Source organism: Paramacrobiotus metropolitanus, unplaced genomic scaffold, assembly GCF_019649055.1.
Source record: "Paramacrobiotus metropolitanus isolate TYO unplaced genomic scaffold, Prichtersi_v1.0 Parri_scaffold0000130, whole genome shotgun sequence".
In the NCBI taxonomy this organism is placed as follows: Eukaryota; Metazoa; Tardigrada; class Eutardigrada; order Parachela; family Macrobiotidae; genus Paramacrobiotus; species Paramacrobiotus metropolitanus.
Window position 1 is genome coordinate 234,799 of NW_026570350.1, and position 19,410 is coordinate 254,208.

The window sequence follows — 19,410 nt, forward strand, 5'->3', positions numbered from 1 at the left end:
AGTTTTCCTGACGTATGAGGTATTTGTTGGTGAAATGTTTAGTGGTTTTTCGAGAACTCTCGGTGTGCTGAATGATGAAGCATGCACGATACAGAAATAAGCGGAATATTATGGAAATGCCGGTTTAGAATTACCGTCTGAAAAAATTAAATAAAATTAATCGAATGTCTACGGTGTCGGTTCCGCGTTCACCTTTCGCACTAAAGAAAATCAAATTGTAATTTATAAAAAAAAATTTATGCAACTTATAATTTAAAGAAAAATTATAAAAAAATAAATTTATCTTAATTATAATTATAATAATTTTATCTTAATTATAATTTTATCTTAATTATAATTATTATAATTATAAAAAATACTTTTATCTTAATTATGATTTTATCTTAATTATAATTATTATTATAAGAAAAATTAATTATAATTGTATTTTTTATTAAATCCATAAATAAATGTTATTAATCAAGATCTGCGCGATTTTTCTCCCGAAAAATTCCAATGTTTTTCCTGTTACAAGAATCAACAAATCGCTGGATTAAATCGTTACCATAATAAACAAACCGTAATAAATTTTACCATTATTGGAAGGTGCCGACAACAATAATAATTTATAATTCATTGTAATTTTTATTTCTCTTCCAGATCATCGCCGATCAGGCACAAAACTAAAGAAAGTTTGTGGTCATTTCTGACTGGCGCATAATAAAAAAAGGCACAAAAATCCAACGGATACGACGCCACAAAGACGACCAAAAGTTCATCACAAGCGATCAATCCATCAGCAGAAAATCACGTTCCAACCGTTTACTCGATAATCAACAACAACCGACAAATACTATTCATAATAACTGTACAGTATAATCATAAAAAAGTCATAAAAATTCCCTTCATAATCAACGTAATAATCAAACCCGGCTCTGGCCGCAGACGCTTTCCAGTCCAACACAATCCATCACGATTTTCCCGTATCCCCGTTCTCCCGTGAAACTGTCTGGAATAAGCAAATTTACAAAAAAACGACTAAAAAAATGTAATCGGCAAGTCAGCAGAATTTTTAGAAAATTTATACTTAAACTAAGCTACAAAATTAATTAAAAAATTGAAATCATAAATAAAATTTCGCAAAATCAGATTAATTATCGTATTTAAAAAAAACTACTCAATCCATAAAAAATGCCAAGCGAGACACATTCGCTGCCATTTTTTCGGGTCTTGCGAACAACAAGGGAACCGGTTTACCGCAATGCGGACAACTTCAACAATTAAATCTGAAAAAAAACAATTTATAAAAAATAAATTTCAAAACAATTCCCAAAAATTAAGAAATTTTCCTAATAAAAAATACAGTAATTTGTAACTGTAATCAATAAGAAAAAGGGTGCAACAAGCCACATCCGATGCGCATAAATCACCGGCGCTGGGTCCGAATGAGCAGAATTTGCTTGCGCAATATGCCTCAAAATGAAGCGTTTACCGTTTCCCGTCTTACAAAAAATGGAAACCGGCTGCAATTAAATAATTAAATTAAACTGCAGAAAATTCATACAAACATCAAAATAAAAAATCAAACTGACCAGAACAAAACAGCGACTTTTTTCGGCTTCACAAAAAGCGCAAATGGGCTAGTCGGCCGAATTGATCAATAACGTATGAAAAAATCATTTACCTGTTCAAATAATGAAGTCAAATAAAAATCAAACAGAAAAATTAAATACGCACAAAATTATCTAAATTAAATTAAAATTAAATTAAATATTATTAAATTAAATACGCACAAAATTATCTAAATTAAATTAAAATTAAATTAAATATTATTAAATTAAATACGCACAAAATTATCTAAATTAAATTAAAATTAAATTAAATATCATTAAATTAAATACGCATCTAAGTACCTGTTTTTACGTCCAATATCCATGGCTCTCTGACAACGCATCAGTGCGCCACGGAGGCACTGCGCCAGCCACGTCGGAGGGCCGTGGACGCCGCCGGCCAGGACGGGCGCATCTCCCGGTGCTCGGCGGCCGGTTGGCAGGGTCCCCTGAGCTCCAGCGAGTAGACCTCCACCATCTCCTGGAAGCGCACCCGCGTCGGCTGGTGCGGGGCCGGCGGGGGCTCCCGGCTGGGCGGCGGCGGCGGTCGGCGTACCCCGCTACGCCACGGCATGGGGACGACCTCCTCCTCGTCGCTGTCCGCGGCGTGGGGGCGTTTGGGGGCGCGCCCCGTGGTGGGGGCTGCCGGGGAGCGCTGGCGTTGACCCGCCCGCGCCGCGCTGGTCGGCATCGAGTTGCAGCGCTGCAGACGGGCTGGAAACTGGAAGACAGCCGGTACCGGCGTCGGTGCGCGGCTGGACGGTCCGACTACAATTAGAAATTAAAATTTTATTTGTTTCGTAATTTTTAATAGCATTCTTTTATTTTGTAAATTTTCGTAAGTGTTTCATCCGTCTAACGGCATTGTTATTTTTATGTAATCTAGAATTTATATTGGTACGTTTACTGCATTTTTTAAAAATTTTATTCGGTCTAATGGCCTGAATATTTTTATTTAGGAAACCGTTATAGGCACCCCCTAAAACCCCCGTTTATTAAAGGCACCCCTTTTCACACCCTGTTTATTACAGACACCCATTTTGAATTAATATGGTATATAAAATAAAAAAAACGAAAGTGCTATGCGCCCCAAAATTTTAGGGCGCATAGTCAATTATATCCGTAAATATCAGTCTTTACCGTTATACGAATCCAATTTTTATCCAATTTATTCCGTTAAATAATTTTTAAATAAGTACGTAAATGCTCGGTTTTGGTTACATTAAATAGTTCTTTTTTACGCATTTTTAATAATTTTTCTGTTGCTGGATAGAATTGTTTAGATTTCATACTTTGCACTGACTTGTGAATCCCTAAATTTATTAGTAAAATAATGCGACTGTAATGGATGTCATCAAAAATACGAAATCCCGGAAAATACGACCGGTACTATACAATGTGAACATTATCACGGAAATTACCGTTTTCATTGGATACACTGCTGGTTGCCGCGGCAAATGGTGGTGGTGACCTTTTGCCACCCCGCCCGGCTTTAAAGGTCCCGGGTGATTCTTTCCACCGCTTTCCGGTGCCGGTGCATTCAATGCCACTGCAAATGACAACACACATAAACACCCATTTTTATCGATTTGTTTTTGTGTCCAACGTACTTAATTTTTAGTAGATTTGCACTTCTTAATCAACTTTACGCTCCGCTTTTCGTACACAATAATTAAAAAAATTCTGTTATAAAAAATTATTAAAAATAAATTGTATAAAAAGTAAGTAAAAATAGACTGTAAAAAAATAGTATAAAAATAAACAGCATAAAAATACATAGTATAAAGAATCAATAAAGATAAATATAATGAAAAAATTAAATAAAAATTACCGTTATAAAAATTACCGTTATAAAAATTACCGTTATAAAAAATTAAATAAAAATTACCGTTATAAAAATTACCGTTATAAAAAATTAAATAAAAATTACCGTTATAAAAATTACCGTTATAAAAAATTAAATAAAAATTACCGTTATAAAAATTACCGTTATAAAAAATTAAATAAAAATTACCGTTATAAAAATTACCGTCATTACCGTTATAATAACCGTTATAAATTACCGTTACCGTAATAAAAATTACCGTTATAAAAATTACCGTTATAAAAATACTGTAACAAATAAGAAATATGATACACATTGCTTATTAAAAAATCATCAGAATACAGAAGCATATAAACGAACAGAATACCATTCGAATCGGATACGCCGGTGATCGTCGCGGCCACGTGTGATCCTTCATCAGTGCGCAGGCTGTTTCCACGTGGGAGCGGTTGGATCCCGTCACGGAAATCCAGTCGTCCTACATCCAGGGACACTGGAATGTTAACGCACACATGCAATTTTTCTTCCTCAAAAATTTATCAGCGTAAAATTACGAGGATAAATAAAAAAATTTTATGCAAACATAATTTGACACTCTGATGTCCACCGAGAATTTTTATACGATTTTTTTCCAGTTTTTACACAATATTCTTGCCGCAGCTATTTGTTAATTTAATAAATACTTAAATTAGTTTACTATATCCTGAATATACACATTAAATCGCTTCCTTAAAATTTCACAAAAAATTTGTATAATTTAACTACTTAGCTGGTGACTGTATCAAAGTGAACTTACGCTAGACGGTTAGTCTACATGAAATTCGGTAAACAGAATGTTCATTAACTGCACAATATTTTCGCCATGGCTTTTAGGTTGAAATTACATATTATTACATAAAAACGTTACAAAATTTGGAAACACGCATAATTATAAATGATTAATCGTGCTTCCGCAAAGCTTAAAAGTAATATATTTTACCAATGTATCAAAAATATAAAAACGTAAAAAATAAAAAGCTAATAAAATAAATTCAAAAATCGTAAAAATTTTGAAACTGTTCAAAGAACGTACCAAAATGGGAATTTCGCAAAGGTAAAAAGATGCAAATTAAAATTTACAGAAATTAAATGCAAAATAAGATTACTGAGAATGGACGATGAATTACGCGATGCGCTGGTCAAACCGCAGGCCAGTCGGCAGTAAAATGTCGATCCCTGTCTCGCATTATAAGAGCATGCACGATGCTAATTTTGACTGTCTAAATTTACACCAGAATTTTATATGTAAATTTTAATTTGCATTTCTTTGAATTTTATTTTGCAAATTTTAATTGTTATTCCGCCAACTTTATACCGTATGCTTCTACATATTCCATTTTTATATTTTTTTTACCGGTTGTACAGGTAAATAAAGATCTATTAAGCAATTAACAATCAAAAATTAGTACGGAATTAAAATCTTCTTTTAAGGAATTGGGTTTTATTCTGATTATTAACGATTTATTATTATTTCTGCGAAATTATAAAACAAAATCCGGAACGCTAAATTTTCACGTACGATTCTCACGGGACACGTCGGGAGCTGCCGCGGTCGGCTGTGACCCGGCAACGGCCAAGTCTGCCCGACTCAGACTGTCATGCAACGGGACCGAATGGATCATTCCCCTGTGCGAACCCGCACCATTCGCTGATGCAATCGGCGAAACTGCAAATCCGTGCGGAAACATATGTTATAAGTAATACACAGTATTGTTATCGAGCTGCAACAGCCACACCGTATAAAGATAAACATGACGTATTATTGTTTGCTTAATTATTGTTCTGATTATTCATTTAATTACTTATGTACTGAATATAAACTTACTATTTTTTTTATTATTATTTATTTATAATCTTGGATTATTAAATACCAACGCGTGCTGCAGTTCTTATTCTAAATTTTATTCTGCATTATCTCTTAATGTTATATTATTATTTTTCCAGCTATTATAATGTTTTTAATTGTTCATAATTTTCTATAATTTATTATGAATTTTTATGTTCATTTTGTAGAATATTACAGCAGAGGTTTAAGATATCACCAGAATTATCCAGCGGAAACGAACCACATATTTCGGAATCGGTTTCCGATGCCGTAAAGCTACTGTTCAGGCTGGTGTCACTGGAGTCGCTGCTGCTGATGGAGAGCGACAACGACACATCCGCCAACTGATCCACACTGCTGGCCGACGGCAGGACTTCCATTTCTGTCAATAAAACCACCAAAAAATGGGAGTTAAAGAGTAAGGTGAAAATTAAGGGAAAAAATTAAACGCACCGTGTTGATCCGTCGCCAGTGCAACCGCCCCACGGGATCCATCCGCACCAGCACCACCGACAGCAGCCACTTCCGGCACCGTTTCCTCCGCACTCTCCACGCTGGACACTGCAGTCGACGCGTCACCGTTTACCACAACAAATTTCCACAATTTTGCGAAAATAAATTATGAAAAAAATAAATTTAACAAATAAATAAATAATTCTATTTTACCGATGTTAATATCAACCCAGAGTTAAGCAAATGGACAGATAAACGCCCGAAGTGATATTTTTGGTAAACGAACCAATCAGAGATAAATACCAAATTCCGCCAATAAATCGGTAAATTATTCTTGATTTATTGTATCGAGCTTATGCATCCAGCAGCTAATTCAAAACGAACCAAGCGCGTCGGGAATATTGGAAGAAACCCCATTGGCGTCTTCCCGCGCGGTTTCCGGGATCGTCACGTCCCCGGCATCCGGCGCAGCCGCACGATGCGGACTAGCCCCGTCCGACACCGCCTAAACCAGAAATTTTTTGTCGAAATTCACGACGAACGCGGCGGAGATGGATGCACGGATACGCACCGCGATGATGGAAACACCGGCTGCCACACCCGCGCCCGGTGTGGTCCGGCGACGACGGCTGGACGGCGGGCCCCGCAGGGTGTCGACGGGGGCGGCGGGCAGCACGGCAGCCGGGTCATTGGCCCATATGTTGCTCACCACGCACAACCTACACCATCCAACCCAAACAGACGGTGAAGGTCGTTGTACACCGCATCAGCTTTCTAAAATTCTTCTCCAAGTTCCAAATGACTCCACAATTTTTTTTTTGGAAATTTGTGAAACATGTAATGGCACACTTCCACACATACGCGGCAAACAAGTATTTTTCTGTTCGAACGCAGTGCCGGCGATTTATTCACACGCATGATCCCGTTGTACATTTAACAAGGGCCGACAAAATTTACTTAACGGGGATCGTTAGATGCTGTCGGCTTACAGCGCATACGATGAATGAGCGTCGCATATTCATCGCTATATCCGCTTACTGAGCAGTTACGTAAGCGCGGCAACCGTGTTCTCTCTGCTTCTCTGTCATTCAGTTGCGCATAAGGCTAAAGCCGCAAAACCGGTTCCGACGTTAAGTAAATTTTGTCGTCCACTGTACTTACTGATTTCATTGTTAAACTGTCTTACAGCGGACCAACTTTTTTTCGTCTACATGGAACCACGGTGGGTTCCACGCACTTACGGGGAATCGACATCCAGGGGAGGTTCCGCTTCGTACACCACCGCGCTGCTGGTCTCCACGGGCGGACTCGGCGACGGTGAGGGTGGCACCGCGGAAACCATCTTTTTCCGGTGCTTCACTGCAGGTCGCGGCTTCTTCGTCACTCGCACGGTATGAGTGATGGGCAGCTGGGGCTGGTGGCTGCGTCGGGCGGTGATGGAGTTCTTACTCTGAACGACTGGATAAGGAAATGCCACCGCGATGGCACTCGCCGTACCCATCATGCCTGCAACCATACGGATACCCGTTCACTCGCATAGTCACACCGGAAAAACGTGCTCAATTTGACAAGGAAAATGCCAAGTCACAAGCGCATACGATCACACTGCGGCACAAAAATAGAACCAATGGCTGGGCTGTCGTTTTGAAGCTAGGTAGCTAGGTAGCAGTTCTAAAATCTCTTCTCTAAAAATTCTAAAATGGATGGAAGTTCAGATACGGGAGATCTGGGAACTCCCAAGGGTAGTTCTTGTAGCGCTCCACATGGGGCTGGTGTAAGACTGTAAGTGACCGGCGACCAGAATATGAAACCGTTTAAAAGTTAAACTCTACTTACTTTACGGGGTTATTCAAATTAACAGTTGTCAAAAACAAAAAATCACGCGTTACATCAGCACATAATACTGTACACTTCGTCTAGTCTCTTACCGATACAAAACCTTCCTGAACACAAGCAGCATAACCCCGCATTAAAGCGACACTGATTCTCTGCTTCAGAAACGGAATAGACCGCTTCTCTTGTACCCTCTCAAAGAGCATCTTACCGAGTCTATTGATCTGAAACTCAGCTTTTTTTACTCCAGACACCCGGTGTTTCAAAAACCACAGCGAAAGAAAAATAAATTGACAAGTAAACGCGCTTTTGATTTTTCTTGGCCTTAAAAGTGACCGAAATCATCGTTGTGTCTGTCAGATAAGCCTCTCCATGACATTGTGAGCTTAGTGCTGTAAGCGTAGTACACAGTTAAAAACTACCGGAGTTTGGGGTTTACCTGAGAATACCGGAGCCGTTGATGAAACAACGGGAGGCAGACGGCTGGGAGACGGAGTCGCGCTGGACGGTGCGGATGACGCCAAGTGGCGGACCCACAGCGTCAGCAGGCCGTCGGCGGGACGGGACACCACGGCCATCTCCAGTTCATCGTCACAGCCGCACACGGGCTCTTCACCATTGCTATCTAAAACAGCCATACCGATAATCCATTGAAGTGCATGTGCAGGACGTAGCTTTTTCACCGCCTATGTGCCAGTATTATGATTAGCCTATAGCAACATCGTGACGTGTTGCTTCTCTAGCGTCCCCATAAGTGGTGTTTAACGAGTTGGTGATTTGACTAGCCTAGCATATCTGATGTTCTTCTACGGATAAGGATCTGTTAGAGTGGCTTGGCTCCTCGAAAATAAAACAAATCAGGTAGTACCATCTCCGACAGATAAACGTTATCGTGACATAGTTTGAAGAAGGTAGGTATAGTTTACAGGTTGCTGTGCTTTGTGCCGTTTACCTTTCCAGAACATTCGGAACTGGTCGTGTCCCACCAAATCCCGGACACGCTGCTGGAGCACAGCGTAGTTAGCGCTGGCATCCAGTTTCATGTAGCGGATGTTGGGGGCCTGCATGGTGCTGCTGCTGGTGACGGAATCGCACAGCTTGACGCGTACAGACATCGCTGCCTGGATTTTGGCTGCAGCTGCGTCACGCGTGGAAACCTACGAAACCACGTTTAGCTGATCGCTGGTTTCTACTAGAGTCTAGAGAGAGGAGGTTGTTTACCAAGGACAGGAAAAGTCACAAGTAAAATTTGGAAACTGAAAAAGTAAAAACAACAAACAGAATATCAGTAAAGCGAATGGATCGATTATCGAATGGTGCACGGCAAGAACTGTCAGGATAAAAAGAGAAGCACTGAAAATGCGATGCGTGGCTGTAGAATCGGGCTGGTACAGTACAGAGTACAGCCGATTGTGTAATCGGCTTGCCTGAATGGTCCACTGCACAGGTGCACGGTTCAGCCAAACAAAATCGCTCTGCTATCAGCCTGCGCCTTCAGATCTGCGCTGTCTCTCAGGCCACTGCAAGTCGGTCCGTGGTCTGTGCCTCAGGCTCAGTGGTCATCCGTTGTGATAGATTGATCGGTCATCAGACAATTCAAAGACCTTACATATGTACTTACAATTCAAAGTAATTTATTAATTTTGCCGTCAAATTGCCGGAAATTTCTGTTCAGCTTATCCAGTCCTTCCATCGTGCCCAGCACTGACGCCGCATTTCCCGTTGAATTTATGGACAATCGCTGTGCAGAAATTCGTGCGAGCGTGCTTCTCCGGTGTGCTGCAGGTCTTTTTCCCAGTTCTTGATGATGGCGATCGCCGACGGTCCCCACGGGCCCAGTGTTTCGAAGGCGATCGGACGAATAGGTAGCGGCCAACCAGATAGGAATATAGTCCTGATTTCCGTAACTCTGCTTGCATGGCGGCCGCTCCGGTTGTGGTGGAAGTGGCCTTTGACATGTGAAAGCGCAACAGTGTCTACAGGTCACGTCCCAAGCGAGTGATAATCCGCGTAATCTTGAATATTGTTCAAGATTATGCCGAGGCATAATCTTGAATATTAAAAAAAATTAGAGTTCTAATTATTAATTAAATTTATGCTCAAAAGCAGCCATTAACTTAAATCTTTGCTGTCAGCTCGAATTCAAACACTGATTTGTTGTGGTTTTGGGGTGCCCCTGCAGAGTGAGGGTACGTTCAGCAATCAGCGTCAACATTCTACAGCTACAGAACAATTCGGAGTTCTCAGGATACAGAGCTTCTTTTCTAAGGTGAATTACAATTTTAAAGAAAATGTTTGATTCTGGACAGATTCAGAAGGAGAGTTCATCTTGAAGTCAAATCAAGCATTATTTCGTAGGCGTGCATTTTGCCCGGTTAGAGTGTGTATATTGGATGCACATTTTTCCCGTACACCAACTCTGTGGTACAAGATGTGCGAGCCACTACAGTACACATTTTTTTATTTGGTTTGTTTGCATGTTAGAAAGATACTAAAAGCCTTGTTGTTATAGCCTAAACACAAGACTTGACACTAAATCGGCGTACCCCGTTACTGATCTCTAAAAGGGTCATTAAAAACAAAATTGCGGAGCTATTAAAGAGCTACATAGTACGCTTATTATGACATTATTGTAATATGACAGTTTCTTTGGTTGTCCGCATGGGCGTTGCCCGCGTGGATAATACACAAAGCATGCATTACTTCAGTTACAGTACTGTATCTGCTGTTATGCCGCGTAAAGCCGCTGCCGGTCGTGGTGCTCAACAACCGTGTATGCGGTATGTAGCCAGCATTGTTATTCTCCTTTTAATATGTAAATTTTATATGTTAAAAGGAGAATAACAATGCTGGCTTGATTCGCTTGAAATGTTCGTCATGGAGAGAGATGGCAATACACTAATACCCGATCCAAAAGACCGAACGACAAGGTCGAACATTTAAAATTAATTCCAGCAACCATTGTTTTTGATATTCTCCTTTAATACATAATGCAACGGTAACTCAGTATTAAGATTCAACTAGGGTTACACACCCGTACCACGATAAAACGGAGTTGGATGGCTCGTCGCCTCTGACCTATCGTTCGGTACGAGTATATGTTTATTGGTGTTCAATAAAACAACAGAATTTACGAGATTATTGGCCCTGTATGCCGGAATCCGAAAAAGAGCGCTGCACAAGTATTCTTATCCGTATTTATAATTTCTACCGTAAGGTACAGAGAAGAATTTAGCGCGAAGTTTGCGGTATGAGCGGCTGCCCTTACAATACGAAGTATAAATATATTGTACATGTTCCACGAATACGATGACAAATTCACTCCTCTCAAAATGTAAGATAATCAGTATACGGAAATCTACATTCTTATACAATTTATCGGCGAACATTGTTTTTTGGCATTTAATAGGAATTTTCGAAGACCCCAAAAATCTTAAGGGAAACCTAAGAAACCTAATTCCGCTGTTCGTACTTATGTTGCGTGAGTTTTACTGGTTTAATGCTTGTTTAACATTAATTTAATTTAGCATTCACGTTTGAGATGCAATTAGAGCTAGGCCGCACGTCTCGGCTTGGTTCGTATGCCTGTATACTCGCTCTTGTACGTAGTTATATGGAGGCGCTTTGGCGCGTCAAAATCTGCCCATCCGTTCGCCCAAACATCGCGGTAGATAGCTTACCGGCATCACCCTGTCATAACTATTACGAATGTGCGAGTAAATAATGTGATAAAGAAGACAAGGTAATAAATTTTTTTGTAATTTGTGTCGACCGTTTCTAATTTAGACGGATAGTTGGCAAGCAACCACCGTGTCGAAATGCATTTAAAGCAAAAGTAGTGTGGTGACGTGGCGCGCCCCTTATGGAGTGGTGTAACCCGTGAATTTGCATTTGCCGCTGTGTTGATGCGATAGGAATTACGGGACAGGCTTGTACATGTACGAGTATCCGTAATTTCGTGTCTTAGTACGGCAGAAATGCATCATGCGATGCGCTTCTACACGTTTCTGTATATGACGTATCCCCTGGTTAGGATTACAGAGGAGTTCTGCTCTTCGTTCCCTTCGGTGAACGTTTGATGCTTTAGCCTTTATGGACGATCTTACTTGCTTTAGGGATGGCTTAAGCTTTATGGACGCGAGTACCTACTTATAAATTTATAATAAAGTCTTTGGTGGCCGTTTTCCAGATAAATGATTTTTATTTGCAGCACATGCGCATTTTTCAGCCGTTCAATCTCCTCCGTGTGATTGTTACTTATATCCGTGATTTCTTTCAAATGGGAGATTTCCAGTTTTTTAACCACTTCAGCTTGATTATCAGTCGATTCCAGACGGGGATTGTCGATTTCACGTTCATGACCTTTTCTTAAATCTTCTATTCGTTTAATATATCGCTTTTCCAGTGCGATGTTCTCCTGGTTATTTTTTTGCTCCAAGCTGGACATTTTTTTTGGAAATTATCGTTCTGCTCTTTTTCTAACCGTTCTTTTAATTTCCCATGATTCTCCATCAAACGCTGTAGTCCTCTCTCCTGTTTGTTCAACAGCTCATCCAAAAGCTGGCGTATCTTGGAAATATTTTCCTCGTGTAAGCGTTGTATCTGCGCCTCTGTTTCATCTTGATACTTTTTCAGATCGGCGGTGTAAATGGCATCTGATTTCTTCCACTGACCTTTGTGACGTTCCTCTAGTTTCGGCCAACCGGGTTTGCAGTTCTTTATCAAAGCGGTTCTTAGCTTGGTTAATAGAATCATCGCGCTGGTGATATAATAATACTCTATTTACTAGTACTCTTACTTCTGCTCTACCTAACCGCATTGTCAGGTCTGCGGATTTCAACATTGGCCAACACCTGTAAACACCTCTTAGTCAGCTTCCGGCCAACATGGCAGCCGACATTACCGGCTGTAATTGTTGTTAGTCAAAAAATATATGAAACTTGAAAGTTGAATAAATGTGTCCCAGTTCAGTATCTCTGTGTACTGTATACAGCGCTTATTGCTGGGCAACGAGTGCCGCTCTATAGAATACACCGGTAGTTTGTCTATTCGTTGCTTTATGAAGACTGATTGATTGTGGTGCAAATTATCACGATTGCTACGAAAGCTTGAACTTTTTGTCAGCATTCGCAGGTCGAAGCGCAGCTATTAAGCAATTTTTTTTCTTGTGCTTCCCAAAACTCCGCACGTTGTCATGTCCATACTAATTTATGTACGAGTAGCGGAGTAGGTAAGCACTGTCATTCAACGTATTGTATGTATGATGATAATTATATGTTTAGTTTATCTCTTTTGTTAAATTTTATTAAAAAGTGCCGTATCCAGGTTACGGTTCTTCTGCTTCGTGATTTCCCACTTTCGTAACAAGGGCTTTCTGATTTTGTCTGAATTAGGAGATCCTGGCTGCGCTGCGGCGGATAAGGGTACCAAGCCTTACAACTACGTAATGGGTAACTACGAGTACTGTAGTTTTCAACTTGTATGCTTTTAAAGCCTAATATGGCATCTGTAATTGTAAGTACCAATAAAAATAGGTATTTACATACTCACTATTTTATTTTCCGTACAGTACCTACAAACTTACAGTACGTCCTCAAGTACTGTCAAAAACTACCGTACCCGGGCTTTGCTAATACTGTATTTACCGCTTTTATGTTAATAATTGTAAGATTGCTCACAGAGTCACATGTGCGTAATTACATTTAGTCGTGCACTACGATTTTATTTACAGATCTACCACACCCATCATCCGCGCGTACCACCATGCTTCTGTACTGCTGTGTACCTCAGTCAGATGACTGCAACATGATCCCACCCTGCTCGCATAAACAATTTCCCCACAGTTTCTCCCATTTCTGCAATAGCGAGTATTATACTTCCAAATCCCCGGAACTCTTATTAAACCAGTTGATCTCTCGATCTGCACTATTCCCCACTGTTCTACGCCCTCCCAATGCAGCATCAGCATGCCGGCGGAGGACACCGAGGAACCGCCAGCTCCCCAGCCGCTCATCCCGCACTACTACTACCGCTGGATGCAGGTATGTGGATTTCACCCGTATTCTCTCTCCCACACCCCCGGGCTCTCGCGGTCCGACCTCCTGTGGATGCTGTGGAGCGGCGGGCTCTTCATCCTGCAGGCCATCCTCCTGCAAATCGCCGGCGCTGTCATGTGGGACGTCAAAGGCGACGAGGTCAGCAAGCTGGACCACTACGCGCTGATCCAGTACACGTATATCAACATGTTCCTGGCGCAGTACCTCATCATCGCCATCCTCTGCGCCGTGCAGATGAAGAACCTCTATACTCAGGTGAAGCTAGGGGTCAAACCACAATTCTTAGGTTTTAAATTTCAAACATCAAATCAAATTAATTTTTCTCATTTCAAAATCAACGAGACCCTCGCGTGCTCTACTCTGTAAATGGGAAAATCAAGTTTTTTTAAGTTGTGAGAAAGGTCACTTTGATGCAGCCAAAATCGGTCGCTGCGTATAGTTAATTTGCTACGGCCCCGAATACTTTGGAGCGCTCAACATTTTCGTACAATATTTTATGGAACCATTTTTAAGGGAAGAAAAGACTGCATTTAACAAAGATTTGACGAAAGGCCGTCGATAAAATGATAAACATAGACGGGTTATCATTATTTTAATCAGTCAGTGGCTTAAAGCGAAAAATTTCCGAAAACACTGTTTAAAAAATCGCTTCTTATTTTTCAAATTTCGATTAGTTTTTCAAAGTTCGTTTCATTCTCAGGTCATTTCAAAAATGATTCCGAAGTGTTTGAGTTTCACCCTTAGGTAGAGCTAGAGGTCCGCTCCTATCTCTGCTTCCCCAAAACCTTACGGAAACTAGACCGCCGGTGGAGGGCGACCGCGGTATACAACGTGACCTTTGCCATATCCGGCGCCATGACCGAACTGATCTACAAAAGCGCCACGGAGCCTTCAGACTACTGGTACCGCGACCCTCTATCCGTGTGGGGCTACCCCGTCCGCAATTACGTCGCCCAAATCTTGCGTTTCATCCACAAATCCTCCGTGTACTGTGCCATCACGGTACCCTACGGGATCCTCATTACGCTGGCCCTGCATCTGCGCACCGAGTTCCAAGTGATTGTGCGGATACTTGGCGAGTTCCCGGAGCGGGAAATTGCGTTTGAGGCGTTGCGGTTGCGGTATCAGCGGTTGTTGTTCGCCAAGGATTTGTTGAGTGACACGTTCGGGGTGTTCATTGCCGTTGACTGCTTCTGTGCGCTGCTGACGTGGTGTGCGTTGGCCAGTGAGACGTTACATTTTGATGCGGATCATACGGATCGCACGCTGCTGATCTCCTCGTCGTTTATGATGATCAACAGTATTGTGCTGCTGCTGGCGCTGACGCTGTTCTTCGATACAGTAAGTGACGTGACCTTTATGACCTTAAGGGTGTTTCCTATATTGGGTCAACAACTGTAGTTATTTGGAATTTTTTGTTTATTTCGGTAACGTTACGTTGTTATATAAATATTTTTATAAAGGTCACCCAGAGACTGTAACGAGGTTTTAAAACGATTGATTATAGTAGTAAAGTTTCGCTCAAATTTTGGAAGTATAACCTTTGCCGAATATATAGTATCTAAAGATTGCTGACCGAAAAAAACAAGTTTGTGGCACTATTATATTGACTTAATGTGCTATTTTGCTGAGTTTGGTTTAAGTGTGCCTTGGAATAAATACTGAGTAATGGGACAAATAAAGTTTAATAAGAAGCCAATGCGTATGTTTAATACTCGTACATTGTTTACGATTAATACTCGTATGTTTAATACTCGTACATTGTTTAATACTCGTATGTTTAATACTCGTACATTTCCCATGACTTGGAATTTTTGAATATGTTTCTTGCTCTCGGAAACAGGTATCCGCTGTTCAAAGGGCATTGCGAAGGATTGTTATCAGTGATCCCGCACCGGAAATCCGTGATGAATGTGATAAATTTATTGGCACCTGCAACGCTTTCGACCGGGCCTTCAGTGCCATGGGATGCTTTAGTGTTACGCGGGAATATATTCTGGCTGTATGTCATTAATCCGCGTACCCTGAACAAACGCGTACCCGCGTACCCGTAATTACAAACCGCGTACCCTGAACTGAACGTTTAACATTGCTCCGGAAGATTTTTCTTAAGGAGCCCCGGATTTCGGGGTTTTATGGCAGTCACACTAATTACTTAATTCTATATAGTATTATGGATTTTGATTTTTGAATACTTATCAATTTACGGTAATGATGTGCGTCGATTGCGTTGTGTAACTCAGTTACAACTTGTTTGCAGCTGATGGCAATATTCTTGACCTACCTCATCCTCATCTACCAAGCCCGGGATGTTCAAGTGAAGGTTAACGCCATCATGCGCAAAGATGACATACAATATCACAGCTTAGCCGATATTATCCTGCTCAACGCCACGGCTATCCCCCGAAAATAGCCATGCTCTACGAAAACTGCGTGGTTCCGGTTTCATCGTTTTATTGTTTGAACAGATGTTGTTTGCGCATTCGAATATCGGTTTCCTTATGTGGAATTCACCCTGAACGATGAAATCTGCATTATTTCCTCAATGTGGGAAGCGCTCGTTATGTACTAAACGAATAAATTTTGCAAATATAGGTACTGCTACTAAAGCGTGGAAATCAATAACAAAAACAACGACATATTGATATAAGCGGATGTCAAAATATCCGTGTGTCACCCAAAATAATACACCAGCAGGAAGATTGCTCTACGCTAAATGGCTCGCGTTTGTCGGATCGATAACTGTGCGCAGTGTGCGAAGATCCAGTTTCTGATCGCGTGACTGGTAGATCAGTAGAAAATACGTCGCAATTATCCCGATGACCTTTATAAAACAGTTATATTACGTTTTCGTTATCTTAGAATTAGAAGCAGGACCTAAGTGAAGAATTTTTTAAGGACGGCATTACACAAACCAGTTGTAAAGGTTTCTTCGCTAAAGTTATTACCGCAACGACGAGGTGCCGTTGTTAGATAAATGCATAGTACTTACAATCGTAACATAATCTCGGTTGACGTGAAAGAATCCCATTCCGGTTATGACACCGTCATCATTCTCGCAGCGCTGGACAAAATTCTCTACTAGTTTTTCCACTCGTTCGTCGGTTACCACGGTTAGCAGGCGTTTCATTGACCGTTTGATGTCTTTTGCCTACGAAGCGCAATTCGTCAGCAGTACATAATTTTCTCCAGTATTTCGCTGATCATCGGCTGATTACGTTACTTAATGAAAACTTATGACACACGAAAACTCGTATTATTGACTAATAAAACTGGGGTAACCCAAAACTGCATCAACCACAGGGCGTAACTCAGCGCACGCATGTCGGCGCTGGGAAAACTGGAAAATATTACCAAAAGCAAAACTACCAGTACGTGAAGCCCATCATCGACAAACAGAAATACAGTATATTGGTGCAGGTCAGACTGCAACTATCATACCACAGAGTTTTATGCACCAGAACCTACGTCTGCAGTACGTAGGTTCAGCTTTTTCACTTGACCACTGGTTCTATGTTTCGGCTGTTGTATACAAAATTTGAGTGCTTAAATGGCTACCCAACGTTTTCGCCACTTTGTACTGTTGCCCGCGGTCAAAATATCTTTAAGGCGGAGTATATCATTCTCTAATAGCCAAAAAAACAATATTTTGAGTTTAGATTCTCTAATTGTGCCCAGGGCAGCTATTTCGCTTCCCACTGGAACTAGTACGTTGCGATGCCGGTCGCTGTATTCTGCTCGTGGCCGATACGAACTGACCTTGTCGCTGAAGCGAATTAACACCACCAGATCCACGATAAAACACACGAACCCAATCCCGCCCACCATACAGTTGACCCAATTCACCGCATCCCGCTCTAGATTCAGCAGCTCCCCCATGACAGCGATCCACGTCAGGAACAGGATAACGCAACGCAGGAACACCAACGGCCCGAACAGCGCATCTACCTCCTGTACAGAGTATACCAGTTGCCCGTATAAACGCTGCAGTCGCGGTATACTTTTAATCATCTCGTCGGGTTTGACGGCAGCTAAACTGAAGTATTCCACTTCCTGGCGGATCGTGTCGAAGCTCTTCCCCAGATAGTGCACCATGCCGAAAAGCACGCCATACGGCACCGTACAGTTGCAGCTTAGAACGATACCCTGAAAATAATGTTCAGGAAGAAGCTTTTTAAAGTTTATCCTTCTCCGCTGCAATCATAATAAAACCGTAAAGAAACCAGGTCAACCAAAGAAATCAAAGAAGCCTGTGAAATCTAAGGAACTTAAGTAACCTAATAACTGAGAAGCCTGAGTACCTAAGAAAACATAAGAAAGTACAAGAAACCTAGAGAAGGCTAAGAATCCTGACGAAACTATACCTAAGAACACAAGAGTAGCATAAAGTTTGTTAAAACAATTTTAAGCCAAAAAAATCACGAAATTAAGAGCTGATATTTGGTAGGTATTTGCACCCAGAATCAAAATTTTATACTGTTTTAAAAAAAACGGCAAAACCATATTTGGCAAAATAATGTTAACTATCTTAATAACAAATTTCGTTATCGAAATATTTTTTGTTGTGCATTTCGTTTTCAAATCAGACTGCATTTTGTTTTCAAAAACGTTTAACACGGTTTGCCGTTTAACTTTACCTGGAAGATCAGCGCCGCGAAATGCATGTAAAAGCTCACGCCGGTGTCGTTCTCATTACCGGTAGACAGAACGCGAAACACCGGTTTCTTCCAGGTTTGGGTGCTCTGCAGGCGAGTATCAATATACGGCGCCACCATCGCCACGACGTTGGCGACAACAAACACCCACGTTACTCCTACCAACACCGGCCAGACGCGGGTGGTCGCGCGGACCGCGGGAGGGACCACGGAATAGACCAATCGCGCCACCGTATACAGCCGGCGCATCTGGACGACGCACAGGACCGTGATCAGCCCGCCATGAATGTACAGGGTATTGGCGAACATAAACTGGATGACGCTGAAGAGCTCCAGATTCTGCAGCTGGGTGGCGTGCAGCCCGTACAGAAAGAGGATGCTGGCGCGCATGAGGAACAGGAAGATGACAAAGATGAAGAGCGACCAGAGTTTGAGGAGGATGGCATAGTGGGTGGTGGGCGGGACGCTGTACGGGAGAATACCCAGGATCTGCATCCACCGGTAGTAGAACATGGGGATGATGGTTTCTTTTGCCGGTGACTTCATTTTAGCAAGCTCTTAAAATGAGAAACCAAAATATCCTGATGAAGCAAATGCGTCTATGCAAAAGCGTTTACGGAAAAAGCGTTTACGCAAAGAAACGCGCTTAACGCAAAAAAAAACATTTACGGAAAAAGCTTTTATGAAAAACGTTTACAGAAAAAGCGTTTACGGAAAAAGCGTTTACGAAAAAAGCGTTTACGAAAAAAGCGCCTATGGAATTGTACCAGAACTGTGTGCAAAAGGGTTTATGGAGGTGCACTGGAAAAAGAGCTTGAGAAAGCTTAATCGGGGAATGTCGTCCCTGAATTTGTTCACCATTTAGAGCGGCATCGGTTAAATCGATAAGTTGGCAGTTGTTCATTTGACCCGCTGCTGTGAACTGGGCCGCAGTTGACATATGACAAGTGTATGCCGGTAGGTGCCGTTTAAGCGGCAAACTACATTCTCTTCGGCAGTTCAGGTTACATTCGGTGGACAGTCTGCCTGGATTGAAGTCGGCCCGAAACTTAGCACCGGAACGACAGTGCCATCTGACCACACTTCCGGTAATCCAATATATGTTTTTACGGGACAATTACACAAACCTAGGACG

At 41.5% G+C, this 19,410-nt stretch overlaps 3 protein-coding genes across 9 annotated transcripts; 1 reads left to right on the forward strand and 2 right to left on the reverse strand.

The window, feature by feature from the left end:
• Nucleotides 1–638: 638 nt before the first annotated feature.
• On the reverse strand, nucleotides 639–8,960 carry LOC129598831 (uncharacterized). 4 transcript variants are annotated; one of them, XM_055496910.1, is made up of 13 exons: nucleotides 8,786–8,960; nucleotides 8,517–8,721; nucleotides 8,004–8,189; nucleotides 6,973–7,237; nucleotides 6,303–6,450; nucleotides 6,116–6,236; nucleotides 5,732–5,839; nucleotides 5,520–5,660; nucleotides 4,973–5,119; nucleotides 3,782–3,907; nucleotides 3,011–3,138; nucleotides 1,893–2,357; nucleotides 639–988 (listed from the first exon to the last, which is right to left on the reverse strand). In XM_055496910.1, the coding sequence occupies exons 2-12, from the start codon at nucleotides 8,677–8,679 to the stop codon at nucleotides 1,899–1,901; spliced, it is 1,992 nt and encodes a 663-aa protein (XP_055352885.1). In that variant the 5' UTR covers nucleotides 8,680–8,721; nucleotides 8,786–8,960; the 3' UTR covers nucleotides 639–988; nucleotides 1,893–1,898. The 4 variants fall into 4 exon arrangements, with proteins under 4 accessions (XP_055352885.1, XP_055352883.1, XP_055352886.1 ...); XM_055496908.1 differs by having other exon boundaries at nucleotides 5,496–5,660; XM_055496911.1 differs by lacking the exon at nucleotides 3,782–3,907 and having other exon boundaries at nucleotides 5,496–5,660.
• Nucleotides 8,961–12,700: 3,740 nt separating this feature from the next.
• On the forward strand, nucleotides 12,701–16,237 carry LOC129598824 (uncharacterized). Of its 4 annotated transcripts, none has more exons than XM_055496892.1 (6): nucleotides 12,701–12,794; nucleotides 12,958–13,014; nucleotides 13,296–13,875; nucleotides 14,365–14,961; nucleotides 15,464–15,622; nucleotides 15,881–16,237. In XM_055496892.1, exons 3-6 carry the CDS (start codon nucleotides 13,531–13,533, stop codon nucleotides 16,031–16,033), a joined length of 1,254 nt encoding a protein of 417 aa, XP_055352867.1. In that variant the 5' UTR covers nucleotides 12,701–12,794; nucleotides 12,958–13,014; nucleotides 13,296–13,530; the 3' UTR covers nucleotides 16,034–16,237. The 4 variants fall into 4 exon arrangements, with proteins under 4 accessions (XP_055352867.1, XP_055352869.1, XP_055352868.1 ...); XM_055496894.1 differs by having other exon boundaries at nucleotides 12,958–13,007; XM_055496893.1 differs by having other exon boundaries at nucleotides 12,725–12,790.
• LOC129598825 (uncharacterized) lies at nucleotides 16,066–17,491 on the reverse strand. The gene is made up of 3 exons (XM_055496896.1): nucleotides 17,380–17,491; nucleotides 16,613–16,771; nucleotides 16,066–16,444 (listed from the first exon to the last, which is right to left on the reverse strand). The coding sequence occupies exons 1-3, from the start codon at nucleotides 17,446–17,448 to the stop codon at nucleotides 16,328–16,330; spliced, it is 345 nt and encodes a 114-aa protein (XP_055352871.1). The 5' UTR covers nucleotides 17,449–17,491; the 3' UTR covers nucleotides 16,066–16,327.
• Nucleotides 17,492–19,410: the final 1,919 nt, after the last annotated feature.

Bases quoted from the DNA above. Each gene is read 5' to 3' on its own strand.
- LOC129598824 (XM_055496892.1), top strand. From the start codon at position 13,531: ATGCCGGCGGAGGACACCGAGGAACCGCCAGCTCCCCAGCCGCTCATC. The intron at 13,876-14,364 runs GTGAAGCTAGGG...TTTCACCCTTAG, and splicing joins TGAAGAACCTCTATACTCAG to GTAGAGCTAGAGGTCCGCTC. The intron at 14,962-15,463 runs GTAAGTGACGTG...TCTCGGAAACAG, and splicing joins TGACGCTGTTCTTCGATACA to GTATCCGCTGTTCAAAGGGC.
- LOC129598825 (XM_055496896.1), bottom strand. From the start codon at position 17,448: ATGGTGGGCGGGATTGGGTTCGTGTGTTTTATCGTGGATCTGGTGGTG. The intron at 16,772-17,379 runs GTCAGTTCGTAT...TGCGCTTCGTAG, and splicing joins TAATTCGCTTCAGCGACAAG to GCAAAAGACATCAAACGGTC. The intron at 16,445-16,612 runs GTAAGTACTATG...TGTTTTATAAAG, and splicing joins ACCGAGATTATGTTACGATT to GTCATCGGGATAATTGCGAC.
- LOC129598831 (XM_055496908.1), bottom strand. From the start codon at position 8,679: ATGTCTGTACGCGTCAAGCTGTGCGATTCCGTCACCAGCAGCAGCACC. The intron at 6,451-6,972 runs GTAAGTGCGTGG...TGGATGGTGTAG, and splicing joins CCCCTGGATGTCGATTCCCC to GTTGTGCGTGGTGAGCAACA. The intron at 3,139-3,781 runs GTATTCTGTTCG...TGTCATTTGCAG, and splicing joins CGGCGTATCCGATTCGAATG to TGGCATTGAATGCACCGGCA.